We start from the raw sequence: 20,549 nt of genomic DNA on the forward strand, positions 1-20,549 counted from the left end.
AACAGGTATTACCATATGCTGGTAGTCTGATATACCATGTCATCAGAAGCTGGTATTTTAAGCGCATTGCTAAACTTATATGTTCTGCAGGGGTTGTCCTGCTTTGAAACGTATTTTAGTACAGGTTCTATCAGTATTGACCTTTAGCCTGCTGGCACAGACTTAATTTTTCTATAAAACCAGCGCAGACCAAGATCAGCCGGTCCTTAATATGTCTTCTGATCATCGTCTGCAATGTTTGCTATTCAGTCATTTACATATTTTGAAATTTCCCCAGAATGTTATTAATGGTAAAGTCCAGTTGAAAGACAGGCAATTCTTGTGTAGTAAGGGTTAATTCAGAAAAGAAGTCAACAGAAAAGAGACTTGCAAGATTGCAAAAGCTGGCTATAGCAAAGATCCAGATTGAAAGACAGACATAAAAGATATTTAGCTTGCAAGGGTTTAAATAAAAATAAAATCCTTGGATAGTAAAATGTTTAATTTTGTTGAATCTTTTAGTAATGGATCAGGGTTTTGGATTTAAATACCAAAAGCTCACATGTTGCTAGGGAAGTGTTGACATGGTTATTGGTTTCAAGAAAACTTCTTAACTTTGTTTATACCTCAATAGTAAGTCAGCAATAGTTATTTAGCATATCAATAAGTACAAGTAATGAAGTTTTATAATGGCATTGTGTTTGCTGTTTGCACTGTTGGTTTCTTCTCTCCCTGCAGGAATTCAGTATATATATCCAGACACCATAAAAAAGACGTGAAAAATTATAAGGAGGACATCTTTCATTGATTAAATCTGACTCTTTGATAGAATGGCACTGTCTTCAGTGTATTGATTTGTTCCAGAAATTTTCGTTCCCTGCATCACATGTCGACTGTCTTTTTTGTCGCCATTTTCCTCAACTTTTTTGTCTCCTAAAAAGTTAAATAACCTGGAGTTGTGCTGTTGAAATTTGTTCTGTAATTCCTTTGTATAACAACACTGCATTGAATACTTTCTTGTCATAATTATACTGTAAAAAGTCTTAAAATGTTTTTTTGTTTAAAAGCCACAGTTATTACTAATGATAATAATGCAATGTCTCTAATTTGCATTTTGTAACAAATGATATAAAAAAATATAATGAGGTTTTTTGGTTAATTATTTGTATGTATTTATATGGTTGAGATTTTGTTACCTAACTGGATTATTTGGGATAGTATTACCATATAAATTTTCAAAAGACTTTAATCCCAATCAAGATACATTACATACCTTTACAAAAATGTATTATGATTCATCAAAGGTATACATTGTTTTGTGCAGGATATGCTGGCAGATCTTGGTTTGCTTTGGTCACATGGTAGATTCATTTGCTGCCAGCAGGCTATGGGTTAATTAGAATTCAAACTGGTTACCTAGAATTAATAGTAAAATGTAAACAGATCAATGTTAAAAATTCTTGTATTTATAACTATTGAATTCAACACAATTAATGATGCACCTTTTTAGTACATGTACCATTTTCAGTATCATTCTATTGTTTTTTCCTCAAATAGTCATAAATAACTTTGGTGTTTTGCTTTCTATCAAATTAAAAACCATACGTGAAATATGGTTCAGAATGCTGGTTCAATTGTTCCATTGGAGAAAATATATGGATCCGTGTTATCAAATACAATATTGACTATTGCTCCTTTCAGGAAACTAGCGGAGAAACAATTTCCTGTTGTGCTTAATGGAAATACTTCCTGTATGTGCCCTGTTTCTGCTGCAGGCTAGTTGTTCCTCACTTTGATGTCATTTATCATGTTAAGGTTAATGGAACTGTTTGCTTTTGATGACAAAGTGTACAATTCATTTGACAATAATGTTATACCACTTACGTTCTGAAATGGAAACTGTGCTATGTCTGGTTCAAAAGAGTAAAAATGTTGCTGTGAAAGGGGTAAATTCTTTGAGAGCAATAAAAATAAAAATTTATAGATGAAAATTACAGATATTTGGTTTGATTGAGACTGCAAGTTCTACTCTTTTATTCTTTTCAAGCATTTTTGCTTGTCTCTGTGTATACAAATTTACTGTTTTATGTCCATTTTCCTTTATGTAATGTACATTTTGTCAAAATGTATTATGTATTGTAACTATTCAAATTTTAACCAATCCTATGAAAGACATGCTATAGAAATGAAATTTTATTTTTTTTTAAAATGGAATGCACACATTTTCTGTTGAATGTTTCAAATATTATCGAAGCAGCTTACCATTACTGAAGCTATATGGTCATAAGCATTGTCAGATATTCTGATGTACAGAACAATCTTCATGATTGTAGAGCAATAATCTCTTTGCAACAGCAATTCTTTCCAAAGTAAAACTTCACAATAAATATAATCTCACCAGCAACAACAAAAGTCTTTGTCTTCCAAAGGATGTTGCTGTCTGCCTGTTTAGCTCAGTAGGGAGAGCATTGGATTTATAATCCAGAGGTCACTGTTTGATCCTCAGGTTAGAAGAGATTTTTCCATAATAATTTGATCTTGGTACATTTAGTCACATGGTCATTTGTCTCTCAATGATGATCTAGAAATCATGTGAAGTTAATAGGTGGTCACTTGCGGGAGAAATTGGTAATTACTGGGTAGGAAAGACAGTGCTGAGTTATGAGCAAAATGTGTTGAAATCAATATAAAAATCAGGCAAACAAACTGTTCAAACAAATTTAAGTTGTATAACTGTAGTACAAACAAGTTGTACTGTATCTATCAGAGTAACCTTAGTGCTGAGATTTTTGTGCTCTATTAACCATAAATAATGACCAACCTTCCCTACCATTCTGAAGAGCCAAGCCAGTGTGGACATCCCTTTCAGTCTATTCAGTCTCAATATACTTGGGCTGCTTGGATATCAGTGTTTTAACAACTAACAAGAACTGACAATTTTTATTATGATTTGCAGGAAAAAGGTTAAAGGGTCTATGACAGATGCTAATCTCTTATTTTTATGCAGTTTGCTGGACTGGTACACTGTCCATTGATGTTTGACAGTCACTGGATGAACATCCATACTTAATTCTACACTCTCTCCAAACTGCTCATGCTATAACAGACAAATTGTATGCTGGAAAGAAACTCAGTAATTTCCTGTTACATATAAATACAAATTGAACAAGAAAAGCATTGATGCAAAGCATCAAAGGGCGACGCCAAAAGAATTTGATCCAGGTTTGCACCTAAATACTTAACAAAAGATGTGTACTTTATAGCAGTACCATTTCATGTGACCTGGAGGCTTGGCCCAGTTTATGTTGAAACTTAAACCAAAAAGAATAGACTCTGTCTTGCCAAGATGCAAAGACAATTTATAGTCAATAAACCAATCTTAAGATTTACTTTACCAGATACAAGGATACCTGAGTCATCATCATATAATGACAGGCACAAGTATCACACCTGGGAAGAAAAAATATGACCAGATTAATAAAAAATCTGTGTTCATCTTAAAAGTGTCAAAAAAAAAAAAAATGTAAATAATGACCCCTTTAAAAATATACTATTAACTTAAAGTATATTTTTAAAGGGGTCATCATTTACATTTTTTTTTGGTTTTGTGACACTTTTAAGATGAACACAGGTTTTTTTTATCAATCTGGTAATATTTTTTCTTCCCAGGTCTGATACTTGTGCTGTGCATATAATAAAAGCTTATTGCTTAGGGTTGCAGACATGTCATACATAAAAGAGGACTAAAATGAACATCAGGGGGACACCATAGGTATTCAGAGAGAAGGAGTACCAGCCACATTCACCAGCTGCTATCATAGATAAGACTTGAACCATGCAAGAATGTCATTACATATGGCAGATGCTTGAAGAGATGAAGAAGAAGAAAAAAGAACTTGCTTTCATGTGCAGTTTAGTGTGATCAACTGTACCAAATGCTTTTTGTAGATTTAAAAGTATCAAGCAAACTGCCTTTGTCCATTTCAAATTAAATGCAATCTATTAAATGAATCAAACATGACTGTGTCAGTTGAAAAACCATTCTAAACCCTGACTGAAAAACTGCCTGATCATGACTCGAACCCATGACTTTCAGAAGACCAACTGAGCTATCGGGCGGCTACACATTTTTCTCTTCAATAATGAAACAGTTCTAAACCTAAACCTTTTCCCCCACTATATTGATTCATGTACTTGAATTTCTGATGTTTACAGAGCATAGTGAATTAAACTCATGGTTATTTGCAGTAACAGGATGAGAAAAACTTTCAGCTTGACCAGAACTCAAACCTGTGACCCACAGAATAATGTACCGCGGCTGTAGCGATTGAGCTATCTGGTCGCTTACACATTTTCTCCCCTAAATAGTGAACAGTTCTAAACCGTGACAGATATTTAGATTTTTAAATTAACAGATAATTAATTCTTAATTAATAAATAAGAAAAAAAAACCTTACATACTCATAGTCTTAATTAAAATAACAATTTATATAATTATTATTGTATAATTATTTTTACTAAAAAGGGCTAAGACAGTTATTGGTTGTGCCATTATTTATAACAGGTCAATTTGAAAGAGAATATAACTGTGCTAATACATATACAATATCTATGATAAGAAATTTTATGAAGGCTGATTTGTATTTTACATCAATGGCACCGGGCAAAAACATGAAAATGCAACAAATGAACCACTTTGTGGTAGATTGTATTTTCATGTTTTCATCTGGCGCCCGGTTACTTTTTGTACTTTGTTGGTTTTCATGTGGCACAAATCACCCACTATAAAATTTAGTGTACAAATTTATTCAAGGACAAGTATCAATCTACTCTATGAAAAGTCTGTTGTCGGGTTGACTCAGGAGACCTGGAGATTGAGACCGGTGTCCCTCCATTACAAATAGATAACTGGCAGAAGCTGTCCTTTTCAAACTATGCACATGTTAGAAAAAAATTAGAATAACTATTCAGAACATGATTTTTTGAGGCTTTATCAATTATATTGCTTGATCCAAGTTTCAGGACATTTTCAATCAATACATGTATTATCATTTATAACTTTAAATGAAAGTCTCATCTCTTTAATAATAATGACATAACTGCAACTCTTTAAATTCAGAAATATTATAAGTCTCATCATACCAATATACTAAGATATAAATGTATGCACATAACATTAATAATTCAAAGTTTCTATTAAATAAATATGAAATATTGGGTATATAAAGCCAGTAAAAGTATATATATATCAATATTCACTCATCAGGGCCTCTATGCTTTTGATGACCTTACAACTGGTAAATTTTATAAAACAAAAATTGTAATCAATACCTAAGATAGACAGAAAAGAACAAATAATTTAGTAAACATGAGTTACTTCCCCTTGAAATAAAGAAAAACATGAAACCCAAAAGAACACCCTAAACATCAAAATTAATAAATGTTGCAGGCTCATTTTAATTATGCCATGCAAATTAATGGTAAAGTATTCATAAAAAAGTAGATGGCCATGTGACAGCAGTAATTGCAGAAAATCGGATAGCTGTCAACATCCGGATACTGGTACACTTTGTAAAAACAACCATTCTGTTCAACAGATAAACGTAATATGGATAAAATCAATAGGATAATCGTTTACAACAGTCCATTACCTATCCTAATACTCATTTGAAGGTGAACTTTCTTCTTGTAGGAAAGTTTTGAAAATATATAAAATGAATGAGCATCAATGTAGACCACAACGATATTCGAAATCCGGGTTTTAGTATTGTCAATAAAACAAAGGGACAAGCTGTTAATCTGAGCCTGCAATTTCGTGAAAATAATATCACAATGCACATGCTTTTTATATAAAGTTATTAAATACAAATATAACAACATATTTGTTTACTTGATTTTTACGAATCAAAATAAATATAATTAACACAACATGAAATTAACTGCTAATAATAACAGCTCCTTCCATAGGCCAAAATAAAAAGTATTCCAGAAAAGACGACGCCGCTCACCGGCGTCGCCAATAAGAGAGGAAATACAAATTAAGTACAAACAGAGTGAGAAGTTTCCAATACAATGCTTATTGTTTTCTTCCTTCTTATATATTGTCTGGTTTTTGTCCCCCAAGAGACTGCCTATCATCGTCTGCAAGATTGAATTATTTTTCTGTAGAAGATCTCCCTCGTTCATTTCTTGTCAGCTGGTCATTTGAATGAGGACTTTGTAGATGTCATATCCGTCTGGCCAATTATTCTAGCCTGTCATAGCTTCCTGTCATAGCTAACATATTTTTACTTTATTTCCGTCAACATGAAAGGGTTATCTAAAGAACAACATTTTCCTTATTTTGTCATAATTCTAGATCTGATAGATTAATCTTTTATATTTGTTTTAAAAAAGCATCTTTTTTATTGTAGAAATTTAAAATAACCAATCAAATTAATTACCATTTGGATATATGAGCCGCGTCACGACAAAACCAACGTTATGCATTTGCAACCAGCATGGATCCAGACCAGCCTGCGCATCCGCGCAGTCTGATCAGGATCCATGCTGTTCGCTATCAGTTTCTCTACTTGTAATAGGGTTTGTAAGCGAACAGCATGGATCCTGATCAGACTGCGCGGATGCGCAGGCTGGTCTGGATCCATGCTGGTCGCAAACCCATTATGTTGGTTTTGTCATGGCATGGCTCATATATGTTTATCTGTTCTTTTCTTCAGTTGCTTAGAAACAGACTATCAGTAGGAATTATAGTTTTTTAATATGCTTTTTTGATAGGTCTAGTTTAATTTCTTTAGATTGATTTTTTCCCTTTTAAATCTATGTATTTTATATAAGGAAGTCAGACATTAATTTTGTATGTCTAAGTTGTCAGTCTATGCTAGGTGAATAATTGAACAGTTATGTGAAGATTGTGACGAAAAATCATATCTGTCTTTGTTCCTGCAATGGTATTAAAATATTATTTACCTCATTTTAAGGCTTAAACTATTCATTGTTGCTCTCCAGTATTTTAGACACAGTGGCAGTAAAAGTTGGTTAAAGTCAGTCTGGAGGAAAACATACCCTTAAACTAGATTTGAAGTGTTATAGGTCTATTCATCAATGTAAATTGCCATTCTTTAAATATTGATGCATTTACTGAGTTTGCCATGCTCATGGAGCAAACTGAATCATAAGCTTCAGTATGAATGTCATAGTTATGTTTTATGGCCTACAGAAATGAATAATTTAGTATAGTACTATTGGTTTATACAGTTTTCTTCAAGGATGCTGATCATAATGGTATGGCATAAAGCTATCATCCTGTCAGCCATTGTAACAAGAAAGTGTGATTTAGATCTTACTTACAGTAATTCAATAAATGAGATATTGTCCACAAAGGTAATCTTGGGTTTCCTGATGCATTATGAAGAGCAGCTTTGAAATATTCAGCATTCAATATGCATAAAAACATCCCTAAACAAAACGATACATGACTTTATATATAATTTAAAAAAGTTTATCTTAAAAGTTTTTGGTATTTTTTCTTTGCAGGATGTTCCACCGGACATATCAGTTTGCGTGTTTGTATTGGAGCAAGCACTTTCGGTGAGGGCTTTGCAGGAAATGGTGACATCATCGTCCCAGGATTCCACAGTAAGTTACTTAGGCAACCATCCAATGGTTAACACATGCATGTCTTCCTTTATCCTACTAAAGTATATTGTAATGTGACCTTTTCAAAGCTAGCCAGAACTAAAAGTCCAAGATGGGGTATCTTGCTCTGTTGTCCCATAAATAATCTACAGATCTATGTTAAATTTGCTGTGAGGCATCTTTTGATCTTGAATATTAATTTTACTTATGTCATTCGAATGTCTACAGAATTTGTAAAAGATACAGTCAAATTTAATTAGCTGGACCATTTTTAGGTGCCACCAGACCTAAATGATATTCTGTTAATAATATCTTAATCATCACCAATCTTGGTGACAATTTAGAACACCTTACTTAATTGCCTAAGTGGTCCCTATAAGGATCCACCAGAGCTTTAAGATTGAAAATCTTGGAACAGTCACAGTACACTTAACAGGCATTTTGTAGCTGTATTTCTCTTTGATTAAATGTTAGCACTTAAAGTGTCATGGAAAAAGATACATTTAAACAAGTTCCAAAACCCAATGAGTATTCTGGTGAGCAATGTAGGGCCAGTATGGCTCTCCTGTGTATATCTAATTATTGAAGCAAACCGATTCTTATATTTACATTGTATAGCATTTTTTTTTGGATGTATTTTAGATATTGCAGATATAATGCAGATAATGTTAAGACTTCAAATGACACCAAGTAGCTTTTGTTCAGTAAGAAATTTGTCTGGTTTTGTGAGAGCATTTATATAAGCATAAACAAAATTACTTAAATTGGGATTGATCAGTTTATTGTTTATCTGTAGTTGGTTATTGATGGAGCAGGGGGGAATTTTGCAGGAAAAATTCCTGTGATTTCTGTGGAAGCTAACTAAATCACTCCACCACAGTGCTTGATTAAATTACTGGTTATAAAGCATCTGTTACTATCCTCCTAGAGAAAAGATATTATTATAAAGTGCAAAGAAATATTTAGAGAAAGTGCTCATAAAGGATTTTTCACTTTTTTAGAAACTCTTTGAGAACAAAATAACAGTTACTGCTGACCTTCTTTACAATGAAATAAAAGATGCTTTAATTCATTCTGCAATGAAATGCTTGTTTTGGAATTACCATATACAAATCTTGGTCTTTGTAATTAATGAGATCAAAATTGATATTGTTTTCATTTGTTTCAAATGATGATATGCAAAAGTCTCAGCACTTATATTTGATGAAATACTGTATGTTTGACAGGTTTATAATAGTGCATGGAAAAATTGGTTGACCTGAAAGTGACTGTTAGTCCTTTTTAACAAATAATGTCTTTTAATATCCTGCTGAATTAGATTATTTGTAACCAATAAAAATATATTTGTAACCAATAGACATTATGGCCTGCTATGGATTTGAACCAACCAAGACAATAATTTCAAGGAATTAAATAATCCTTGTGTTATCAACCTTTTATGTGCTGGACCAGAAAGTGTTAAACTTTTGCCACCAGTATGTAGCCAGGCCACCCTGCATTATCCATGCTGTCTGACCAGGCTCTATACTGTTGGCTGACAAATTTTAAATATTCAAATTGATATCCCTAAAATTGATAATGGACAGTCCATAAAATGGAAGTGGGACAAGTCCATTTAAAATATTCAGCATGATCAGGGTTAAAAATAAGTAGCCAACAAAAGGGCAGATACGCAGCCAGAGTTGACTTGCTCTCTTAGCTTTCTATCATCATTAAATGCTTAATGTTTATATTTTGAAGTTTCTTTCAAAAAATATTTAATTCTAAACTGTAATTGTTTCCTCCAGTAAAGATTTCTGAGATAAGTTTTTTTGTTCTTTAACTCAATACTTATTTACAGGAAACTTGGATAATTTCTAAAAAAAGTAATGAGATATTTCCTTTTTCTTTATGACTATAACATCACAATTTATGTTCTTTTGTGTAATAAAGTCTCTCCCACTTCATGGTAATCTTTGGCATATTACTTTGGCACATCACAGGAAAAAACACTGACTAACTGCACTGAATAACAGAATGGAACACCAAACTTAAAAGAACTCTCAAATGTAATTTCTGTAATTAACATCTACCTATTATAGGGGAGTATTTTATACCATGATTTAAACAGCATGATTTTTCGAGTTGCTTCAAAGAAAATATTGATATTCATAAGAACAATCATTTTATAATAATGTTGTTTTATCTATATAATATAATCCACAAATAAGCCGTTTAGATAGGACCAGGAAACAATAATAAGTGCTGGAATCATGAAGTGTACTCTCACAGGAGCACTGTGAGACAATAAGACAATAAGATACTTGCCAATATAAATATACAATATGATGGTTTGAATTGATAGTTACTTTAAGTACCCTCTTTGTGACCACTGAATAACAGAACAGAACAGAACATAATTATTACACATATGTATTATATTATGTATATTACAGTGATGTCATTTGTCTTCTTGCAATTGTTTAAGGAAGTAGGGGCTAAAAGAGGGACTTGGAGGTTACTAAGGGTGGGGACTGAACATCACTCTGAGGTTACTAAGGGTGGGGACTGAACATTGATAACTATTTCTAATACTTAGTACTTGATTCAGTTTTAAAATACTGTAGCATACTCATAATATACTAGTAGATAACAATACTGATGATATTAAGAATGAAAATTTTAAGCAATTGAAAAAAAAATTGGTATATTTTTTGCATTTCAATAATAATAGAGCAATGTAAAGTTATCTAGTGATTCCACCATGATTATGATAATAAAACTGTTCAGTTCTTCTGGAAAGATAATATAAAAACATTTAGTAAAAAGACATAAATAATCTTATAAAGCAGGAAAATGTTCAGATTCCTTGTGATGTACTTTCCAAGATAAACAAGAGTTTTGTTGGCTGTTTTTATGTTGATTTATTTATCCTTGATAATCTTACAAAAGCCTCTTAGGAAACGCGGTGCCAAACACTCGAATAATAATGCTTCTTTTTTTGTAGTGTTCAGAATGGTATCAGAAAGACACTTCTGCATATTCATACTGGTCTGATATCAGTCTGTATCAATATAGTGCCTGAGGTATCAATAAAGCGCCTGAGGTCTCAGTAGTTCTTTCACATTATAGCTAATATATCACACAAAATTTGTTGAAGATAAAATTTATATCACAAACGTCAGTAAAAAAAAGAAATCTTTTCTATAGTTTTATCTCAAGGTACAGGTCTAGCTAAATATAAGGCTTTTGTAAAATAAAATAGATTAATTTATTTTATGGTGAAGTTTAACAGTTTAGTTTTGTACAGAATATCAGTTTTTCAGGAGTAAAAAGTAACAACAAATACATTATATAATTAATATCATGCTGAAATTAATCATGAAACTTATGCAAAAAAATAAGTTATGCAACATAATATATGTATAAAAAATACATTTGAAGTCTTGCTGCTGTGTGTCTGTATATTGATAAATCTTTTATCTGGCAGAAAGCACTATATTATAATGTAATATAGGTATGTGTATATGTAGATAGAGTGTTTTATCATTTCCACTCCCACACCTGGATTTATTTCTCGCTGTTTCCTTGATATATTTTTTTCTTCTGTGATTCCTTGATGAAAATCATCTGTGGAAACAATACCTAGTGTTTATGATGTTTGGTGTCAGAAAAGACAAAAAAAAGCTGAACTATGTTCCATGTCTGGTAACAGTAAAAGACCAGCTTATAGACTGACATTTAATGTCTACCTGTGGCTACAATATTGGTGTAAAAACTCTGCATCAGTTTCTGGAAATGCTCATCTCTCATTTCTTTTATTAATCATGCAGTAAACACACAAAAATTTCATGGCTTTTGGAAACTGGGTAAATTGCTTAATTATGCAAAATGCTGTTAATTGGAGAACTTTGTTAATGAAATCTGGCCAAATATAATTATCTATGGTATGCCCACATGCTAATACTGTAAGCACAAAATAATTCAGCCCATACAAATGCATCATTGTGCCTTAGTGATAATTGGGCATTTATAAATAAGATGATTATCATAATGTGCATTATCATGATCAGTGTTTAGGTAGAACATTGTGTATTTGTATAATATATATAATGAATCAGCATAAATCTATCAGCATTTGTTTGACTGTAGTCTGTAGCTACTGATAAGCCATATAGGCAGGGTTCTCTATCATGAGTCCATTAGACAGTTATATTTAATCAATAAATTAAAGATCTTGTCTGTTGTAATAAAGGTTGTAACAACATTTAAGTGAAATTTTATATCATGTATATAATTATTCTTCAAAAACCATTTCCAAACATCAAAGAGTATGTTAAATGTGTACTGCAAATGTTTGCAAGCATTATAAGTAATCATTGAAATATATGTGAAAAAAATGGCTTAGACTTTGGTTTAAAACATATTTATTTTCTATCAAGTTACAAAACTACAAATCAAACACAAAATTTATACAAAATCATGATTTGGAAGCTCAAAGCTTATTGTAAGGCTTAGACTTTATCGAAAATAAATTTCTTATTACCTCCCTTTATTTACATGAAATGTAAATTTCGTAATTTTTTTAAATAATGCTTTTGGACCTCACATATTGATAAATCTTAATTTGAGCATCATATTTATGATATAGAACCATAAAAAATTTTACCAATAAAGTAGCAAAAGTATATGAATAGGATCCATTACCAGTTTATCATAAATGATATAAAATGCATAAATATGTACAGAAATATGTACAGCTGTCCACAACATGAAGAGATATAGAATGATGTAAAATATCAATCCTATATTCAGATTTCAGTGTTTGATTACTGTTAATAACAATTTGAACCTACTAAAATATTTTGGACAATGCATTGCTGTATTGATTATATGGCTAAAATGTTAGTTTTTAGAAAGTTACTAAGAAACCCATTGTTTGTTAATTATTTTATTCTCATTTGCATCATTTAAAATTCAGTGGTTTTGAAAATCCACAGCAAAACACCATTTCAAGTTTGGACAATTCATCAAGGGCCATAACTCCTCTCTATATTTTATGTGTTATATTTAAACCTTAGAGATAATGTATTTTTGCAGAAACTGTTGTGTCACAGTTACACAGAAATATAATTTATTATACATGATCATCTAGTCATATTTAGTTACTTCCTTAAAAATTATACAAAAAAATAATCTGGGTTTGAAAAAAGGAAAAAACTTCAATAATACTCTTAGAGAATGATTGGCAAGTAATTTAGAAATGTTATGCCTAACAAATTTACCACACTTTAAAATTGATCATTAATTTTCAATTAATTATTTTTCACAATATGAGGAAATGCTCTCAGGAAAAAAGGGATAATAACTGATTTAATTTCCTCAGTCATAACTGCAGGTAATGTAATAATACAGTATCAATTATTGAGATCTAAATCCATTAGCTTAGTCTGAAATCATAACAGATAATTTTGAGTTAAAAATTAAACAGGATTACATAGTATTGATCAAGAAGATTTTCTTTGAAGAGTATAAAAGCTGTATATTATGGTTTACCGGTTTGCATTCGGCAAAATATCTGTAATAATATTTTTATTGAGTTTGGAATCATATCAAAGACCTGACATTGAACAAATTATATTTTTGAGTTTCAGTGAAGTGAGCAGTATGTTTAATTATTGCTGCACACAAGTATGTAAATAGAAATAGAATATTTTATAAGAGAATTTTTTATTGTGTTTAATTATAAGTAAGAGGTAAAACTAAGTGTAAGCCTTCTGGTGGCAACTTCTTCTACGCAAGCTTAGCCAGTGCAGGTACATTGGTGATGACTGCATGACCATGGTCTGTAAGCTATTGTGTCAGTATTTATTTTGGAATTTCCCTTAGAATGATAAAATGCTTTAGTCCAAATTGAATGATGGACTTGTCCGACAGGGTAAGATTATTAAACTTTAAAGCAGTGAGCTGCAGTCTTGATTTGCAGTAAATTTTTAAGCTCATCTGTTTGTAAGAACCAGTCAAGCTACTATTATCTCTGCACTGTCATTGTTATCATGTGAAAATGTAATGTAACCTATTTAAATATTTTAAAATTTATCTACATGAAACTTGAAATAATTGCTTAACATAAAAAGGCACAGTTGTTATATAGACAAGGGCATAAGTTTTGAAAGCAATATTTTTGGAGTAATGTCCCTGTTTTACAGACAAGCAATTACATGGCATACAGTGGTTTTGTTTTATAATTCATGATGTGTTCATCTTTAAATATATTTTATACTTATGTCCTCTTAAATGTTTAGACAGAAATATTTGGTTGGCAGGGAAACTTGTGTTTTAAGTGCATATAATGAAATCATCATCAGAAATGTTGTAATTAGGTTTGCTTAACAACAGTTTTACTGTCAGTGCTGAGAGTTAATTACAAAAAATATATCCCATAAAGTTAAATGTAGAACCAGAAACAAATATTGATACACCCCCCCCCCCTCTCCTCTTAAGATATGTCTGGCAAAAATAAATGTTCTTAGCATATTTAGCATTTTTCTTTGTAAAACATAAGGTTGACTCTGCTTTGAATTTTTAAACTTAAGAAGTTTCCTTATGAGAAAACATAAATTGAGCCAAAATCATTATATAGAACAAGATCACATATTGCACATTTGTGGAGACTTTTTGGCGGTGTTCAGTTGGCACAGGTCTGTTATTGTAGCCATCAGTGGTCAAATATTTACAGGGGTGGCAAAATAAATTCTACATATTGCCAAGGTTATCCAAGTCAGCCTTATATGGACACATGAAAAATTACATGAATTTACTTGACAAATATTATAAAGACAAGTATAAAAGTGTTTCAGATAAAACAAACAATTAAGTCAAAATCAGAATTTGAAGGCTCTGGGTTATTTGTGTTAATTATACCTAGTTTGTCGTATTTAACCTCACCCTTTTCAATTCTATGCATACATGACTGAATTCTGTTGGCTGTGCTGTATAACAATCATGCAGCAATTTACCATTTCATGCCTGTCAGATACAATTGTAAGAAAAACCTGATTATTTGTATTTATATTGTCTGCCATATCACCATAAACAAATATTAAAAGGCCGAATTCAAATGATCTTCTAGGACAAAATATTACATGTTTCAAAGTTTTAAACACACCTGAATTTAGTAGGCTATATTCAACATTTCTACAACATAATACTATATCATAATACATGAAAATTTTAACTACATAGAAACAATAAGGTATTGATCAGCTAGCAATGAATCCCTTCTTTTAGGAAACTTCCATCAAGAAGGTCAGTTGTCCTACCCAGTTACTTGAAACTCCAAGGGTCTTGAAATGGGGTCAGTGAAAGCTGGAAAATTGCAAACAATTCCATCACAGAGACACAAGAGTTCTCCATATAGTTCGTTTGAGTTACTCAGACATCTGATAATTAGAAGCAATGATAATTGGAATTATGATAACAGAGATTAATAGAACACATTTAGAAAAAAGTGCAAATATGATGAATTGTTTGCTATTTGCTTTCTACTGGGTCCATTAAATGACAGGTGCCATTTTTTTCTGTTTGCTTAATCACTGGACATTTTCTGAGAGTTCTGAATTTGATCAGGTATTAAAAAGTTTTGCACAGTCCACTTGGTACATGATAACATCTCCCACAAGTGTAATGATGTGATAACTATCTTGGCAGTATTGAAAATGTTTTATCTTGGAAGCTTCACTTTTTACCTGACTCAACTTTCTATTTTCAAGGCATGTAAAAATGTTTTCCTGAAAAGTAATGCCAGATGTTCTAGTCTGAACTAAAATCCATTATTTATGACAGATGGCAAAAGTTTATTTCTTCAGTGCATTCTGCATTGAAAAGTAAAGGGGGGGGGGATTTTTTATGGTTTATGATTAAAATAATATTATAAAAAAAATACATGCATTTATTATTTTACTTACAAATGAAATATTGAGAAATATTGATAAAATTAAATGTGTATTGTCATTTTCCATATTTTCACTGTAAAAACTTATTTTTTGCTTCAATGCAACATATTTTTCGTATTTTCACTTCTTTCTTCTAAACAACATTTAAGGGGAAGACTTTCAAATTGTAATGTCAAAAAAGAGAAAAATATATAGTTATAATAAACAGAAAATTCAAGAATTTATTATCATCCTGTGGTATGAAAAATATCATATTTCACTTCCACTAATGAAATATTTTCATACCACTCAGTGAAAATAAACCCTGTATTTATAGAAAAAAAACTTGAATATCCTCTATGTATGTGATCCCAGAACTTATTGCAGGAGCAACCTATGATCCCTTATGGACTGTTTTAAGTTTCATAGTTATATGTAAGTAGTTGACTGCTGTTGACAATTACTGTCGTTAAGAGTATTAGGCAGAATATGTAAGGTAATTCTAGGAAATATGATATGTCAAGGGAGGTCACTGGCCCAATGATGAACTTTTGATCTTGGAATGGTCACAGAAAACAAGCGTGAAAATATGTGTCTCATGAAAAACATTGTGAATATCATACATGTATATGTACATTGTGGTCACACTTTGTAAGGAAAAAACCCATCTTATGCCTTACAGTACTTTTGTGATGCTTCAGTTGTGATTCTTTAAAAGACAATAGCTTTATGCCTTACAGTACTTTTGTGACTGCTTCAGTTGTGATTCTTTAAAAGACAATAGCTTTATGCCTTACAGTACTTTTGTGACTGCTTCAGTTGTGATTCTTTAAAAGACAATAGCTTTATGCCTTACAGTACTTTTTGACTGCTTCAGTTGTGATTCTTTAAAAGACAATAGCTTTATGCCTTACAGTACTTTTGTGACTGCTTCAGTTGTGATTCTTTAAAAGACAATAGCTTTATGCCTTACAGTACTTTTGTGATTGCTTCAGTTTGTGATTCTTTAAAAGACAATAGCTTTATGCCTTACAGTACTTTTGTGACTGCTTCAGTTTGTGATTCTTTAAAAGACAATAGCTTATGCCTGACAGTACTGTGTGACTGTTTCAGTTGTGATTCTTTAAAAGACAATAGCTTTGAGTCTTGTTTCCATTGTTTTTAATGTTCGAACTATGCTCTAAGTTTCAATGATTTAAAAAAAAGATAATAAAAATCAAATTGCATTAAATTAAATGTTCATGATTTTGAATGATTTCCAAAATTTTTCTTTGAAAAATAAAGTTGGATTCTTAAAATTGATTAAATCCATGCATACTTTATTGATGTTGATTTATCATGAATGCATCTGTGAAATTAATTAATAATTTTTAGAGGATTAATACATCATGGCGTTTGAAGTTTTATTTGATAGCCATGATTCACACAGTAATGATGTAAAGCTGTGTGGAGATGAATTGATTAATGAATTGTTAGGGATAATACACACAAACACATGTGGTTCACGGAAGGAATTCTAGAATGCCACATGTTAATATGACATTATTAATAAGTTAAATTAGATAATATTGCTTAAAGAACATCTACTGTTTTGTGTTCTACACGTCATTTCTTTTTCGTACCATAATTATGATTTATGTTGAATTCCACTTGTATTCTATTTTAAAGACAGCACACATGTAGATGTGATCTATGATTTGGAAGATGCTGATTTTTTTTGCTATGTTTTTTTGTAGTTGGAATTTATAGCTGCAGTATTCTAAACCAAATTTCAAGAAAACAGTTAAAAGCATTATGAACTGTACATGTATATTTTATGTTCTGGGAAATTGAGCATAAAATTATCTCTTCTAATAGTTTATTTGGCACACAAGTTGAGTAACTTCTCCAAGTAGAAGCATCTGCTATAACAAACAGAAGTGTTTACTTAGTTTACATTAAAATTATATGCAGTTAAAAACCTGTTAAAGTGACCACATATTGACCTCCTTTGAAGCATGAGGATAATGATTAATGATTGACATTCACACGTACATAGTAAATCACTAAATCATTATGCATTTCCTTGAGTTGTCACCGAGTGATACAACAAAACAAGTTTTACTGTATTTAAAATATCTGGGTGTTTGCTTTACTGAAAAATTTGCAAGGTTTCCTCAGCGCATCAAGATAAGAACAAAGTCTATTTTTCAAAGCAAAGAAATTAATGAAATGTTTACTTGTGCAGTGTGCACATGATTTGGAAAAAAAGGAAGAGAATAACTTGGAAAATTCCCAATACTTACCAGATACTGGAATTGTGAAAATTGTTTGTAACCATAGATTGAAAATGTATCTCATGATGTTAGCCTAATGGGAATTAGAAATATTTCAATAAAACATAAATATTTAATATGTATTAACAGTTATGATGATCAGGGGAAAACTTTTATAGGTCAATCTAGATTTAATATTTCAGTGAATTGTGAAATGATCATCGAATATTATATTGTAGTAAATCAAATGCTATTATCATCTTAAATATAAATGTATAATCATGTTTCATAATGATTTTGTATGGAAGCATAGATTTTTATAGATTATTAATATAGTAAAATAAGTCCTTGACCTTTGACTTGCAAAATTTCTTAATATTTAGGCAGTTTGTTTTTTTGAGGTTATAAATGTAATTGTTTAATATTTTTGACATCACCTCTTTGAAAATGGTCATCATGAAATCAAGAATGTTTATGAAGTTCAAGAATAATTCATGAAGTATTTCTGATCATTTTTGTAAATAAAAAAAATGGATGTAGGCATGTAGCTGAAAAATATGCAATAAATAATTATTGAATGTACATGTTTTTTGTGGCTTGGTTGTCTATTTTGATCATTTTTGTAGCATAAATCATAAAGTTTTATTCATGAAGAGTCAGTAAGAAAGTTTCATGCAGTAAAAAAATTTTTAAGATTCAGGAACAATTTTAAGAACAAATCATGAATGTTTTATGAATGCTCCCTGACAAATGTTAGTTCTGGCAACACATTGAAAATGCACTCCCTGACAAATGTTAGTTCTGGCAACAAATTGAGAACACACTGACAAGTAGCTGTTAGCTGTTACATACTAAATATGTATTTCTATATAATTTCAGGCAGCACAGTCGGGTCACAGAACACTCCTGTATGGACATGCAGTTCTTCTTCGTCATCTCCATAGTAACATGGTAAATGTCACTTACAACATTATGACCTTGAAAATATTTAAGTTTCAAAATGGAAGATAAAAACTTAAACCATGCATGTTTTTTTTTCAAATTCCTACAAATTTCTTATGAAAATAAAACACAATCAAAGCTGCTGAATCATCAATAAATGAATGTGAAGTCCTTTATTTTTGCTTGAAAATAGTACACTAAATCCAGATACTGGTGTAAATTCATTGGTAAAAAAATCAAATTAGAGGATATTAATATGTGGTATTGATATATGTTTTGAATATTGTAACATGATTTATAATTTGATTGATTTAAATATTTTCAGTATTTATCATGTTTATCCACAAGTTCATCCAACGATAAATTGGCATTTGATGTGGGACTCAACGAGGCAGCTGAAGGTCAGTATTTATGTAACAATTAATTATTGTATATGATGTCACTATTTTTGACCTCCCTATATTTTTGACATCACCTTGCATTATTAATTTTTATCACAATCAATCTCATTTGTGATATAAAGTTTTATTTGATTATTTATAAGATAATGTTTATATGTCACTGTATTAAACTGTTCACTAGGGGGGAAGGTATGTAAGCGGCTGGATAGTTTAGTCAGTAAAGCTTTGGGTCACAGGTAAGAATCTAGCTCAGGCTGTACATTTTACTCTCCCTTTGGCAAAGGCATTATGTTTTTAGAATGTTTTAAACCTTTTATTTGTTAATGAATAATTGAAGTGCAACTATTACACTAATGATTCAATACAATGATAATGTTTATTTTGTTCATTAATCATTCCATTAAAGCTGATTTATTCTTTTTATACACTATGTGTTATCAATGTTGAGGATACCCAGGAAATGGATTTCAACAAGCATGTCAAGATAAAACATTGCCCTTTTGCAGTAACGGAGACATATCAGACATATCGGTCAGACTAAAGTGTTTTAAAGTAGAACAAACTTATGCCAGTTCATTTAAGTTATTAGACATTATTTAAGTCCGTAGACAGTGTAGACAGCATTGTTTTCCCTAGAGTAACATTTACACCATCATTAGCCAGGAAATTTCTACTTCCGTGAAAACTGTTATCCTATAGATGTGCCATCAGTCATTAGTAAAGCTATATGTAAGATGGGGTGAAGAGACTGGATAACTAATTGATAGGTCAACCATTGTCTGTACATTAATCCATGCGAAAATACAACACTGTTCATACCACTTCAGACATATAACTATTGTTTACTTTATAATATGAGTGATTGACTTTTTGTGTGTCTGCTTCCCTGTAAAATATATACTTGTTCGTAAATGTTTACAGAGTATGTATTTATTGTATAACCAGTACATTTAGAATTGTATATTGTGTTATTGTTACCATGGTTTTCTTTTAAGAATTTTGTTTGTCTATGATTGTATGTCCATGCATTCTTCTAAGGTGGAATTATGACATCAATTTTTCCTATGATCTCATGTTTCCTGTGATCTATGAAGGCATGTTTTCTTTTCTAGACCAACTTTGGAGTTCTATATACCTACATCTGGCAGCTGTATCATAAGAATTTATATATATATGTCCAGGATAAAAGAGAAAATATGTGCAATTTGTTAGATACTTATATTTTTAATGAGAATTTTCATTTATAATAGATGAATTATTTCCAATAAGTCTCTCTAGGGTTGATAATAACGCCCCAAATTGTAAATCTTCAAATTAATTTCTTGACCTCAAAATAAAGGTGTTTGTCAAATTAACAAGCTCCTGTAATGATATGGTTTTTATGAAGAAGACCATTAAACATTAATAAATGAATAAATTAA

The 20,549-nt window shown here is 31.0% G+C and overlaps 1 protein-coding gene across 8 annotated transcripts in view; it reads left to right on the forward strand.

Annotated features, from left to right (window-relative positions):
- LOC132729300 (ryanodine receptor-like) overlaps positions 1-20,549 on the forward strand; it is a 173,573-nt gene that overhangs the window by 15,571 nt on the left and 137,453 nt on the right. For all 8 annotated transcript variants that reach the window (XM_060715028.1, XM_060715026.1, XM_060715030.1 and 5 more), the window contains exons 3-5: positions 7,516-7,617; positions 18,665-18,736; positions 19,053-19,128. In XM_060715028.1, the coding sequence (XP_060571011.1) occupies positions 7,516-7,617; positions 18,665-18,736; positions 19,053-19,128 (250 nt within the window). The remainder of the gene's footprint in view (positions 1-7,515; positions 7,618-18,664; positions 18,737-19,052; positions 19,129-20,549) is intronic.

Source organism: Ruditapes philippinarum, unplaced genomic scaffold, assembly GCF_026571515.1.
Source record: "Ruditapes philippinarum isolate M1 unplaced genomic scaffold, ASM2657151v2 ctg17_1_1_1_1, whole genome shotgun sequence".
NCBI lineage: Eukaryota > Metazoa > Mollusca > Bivalvia > Venerida > Veneridae > Ruditapes > Ruditapes philippinarum.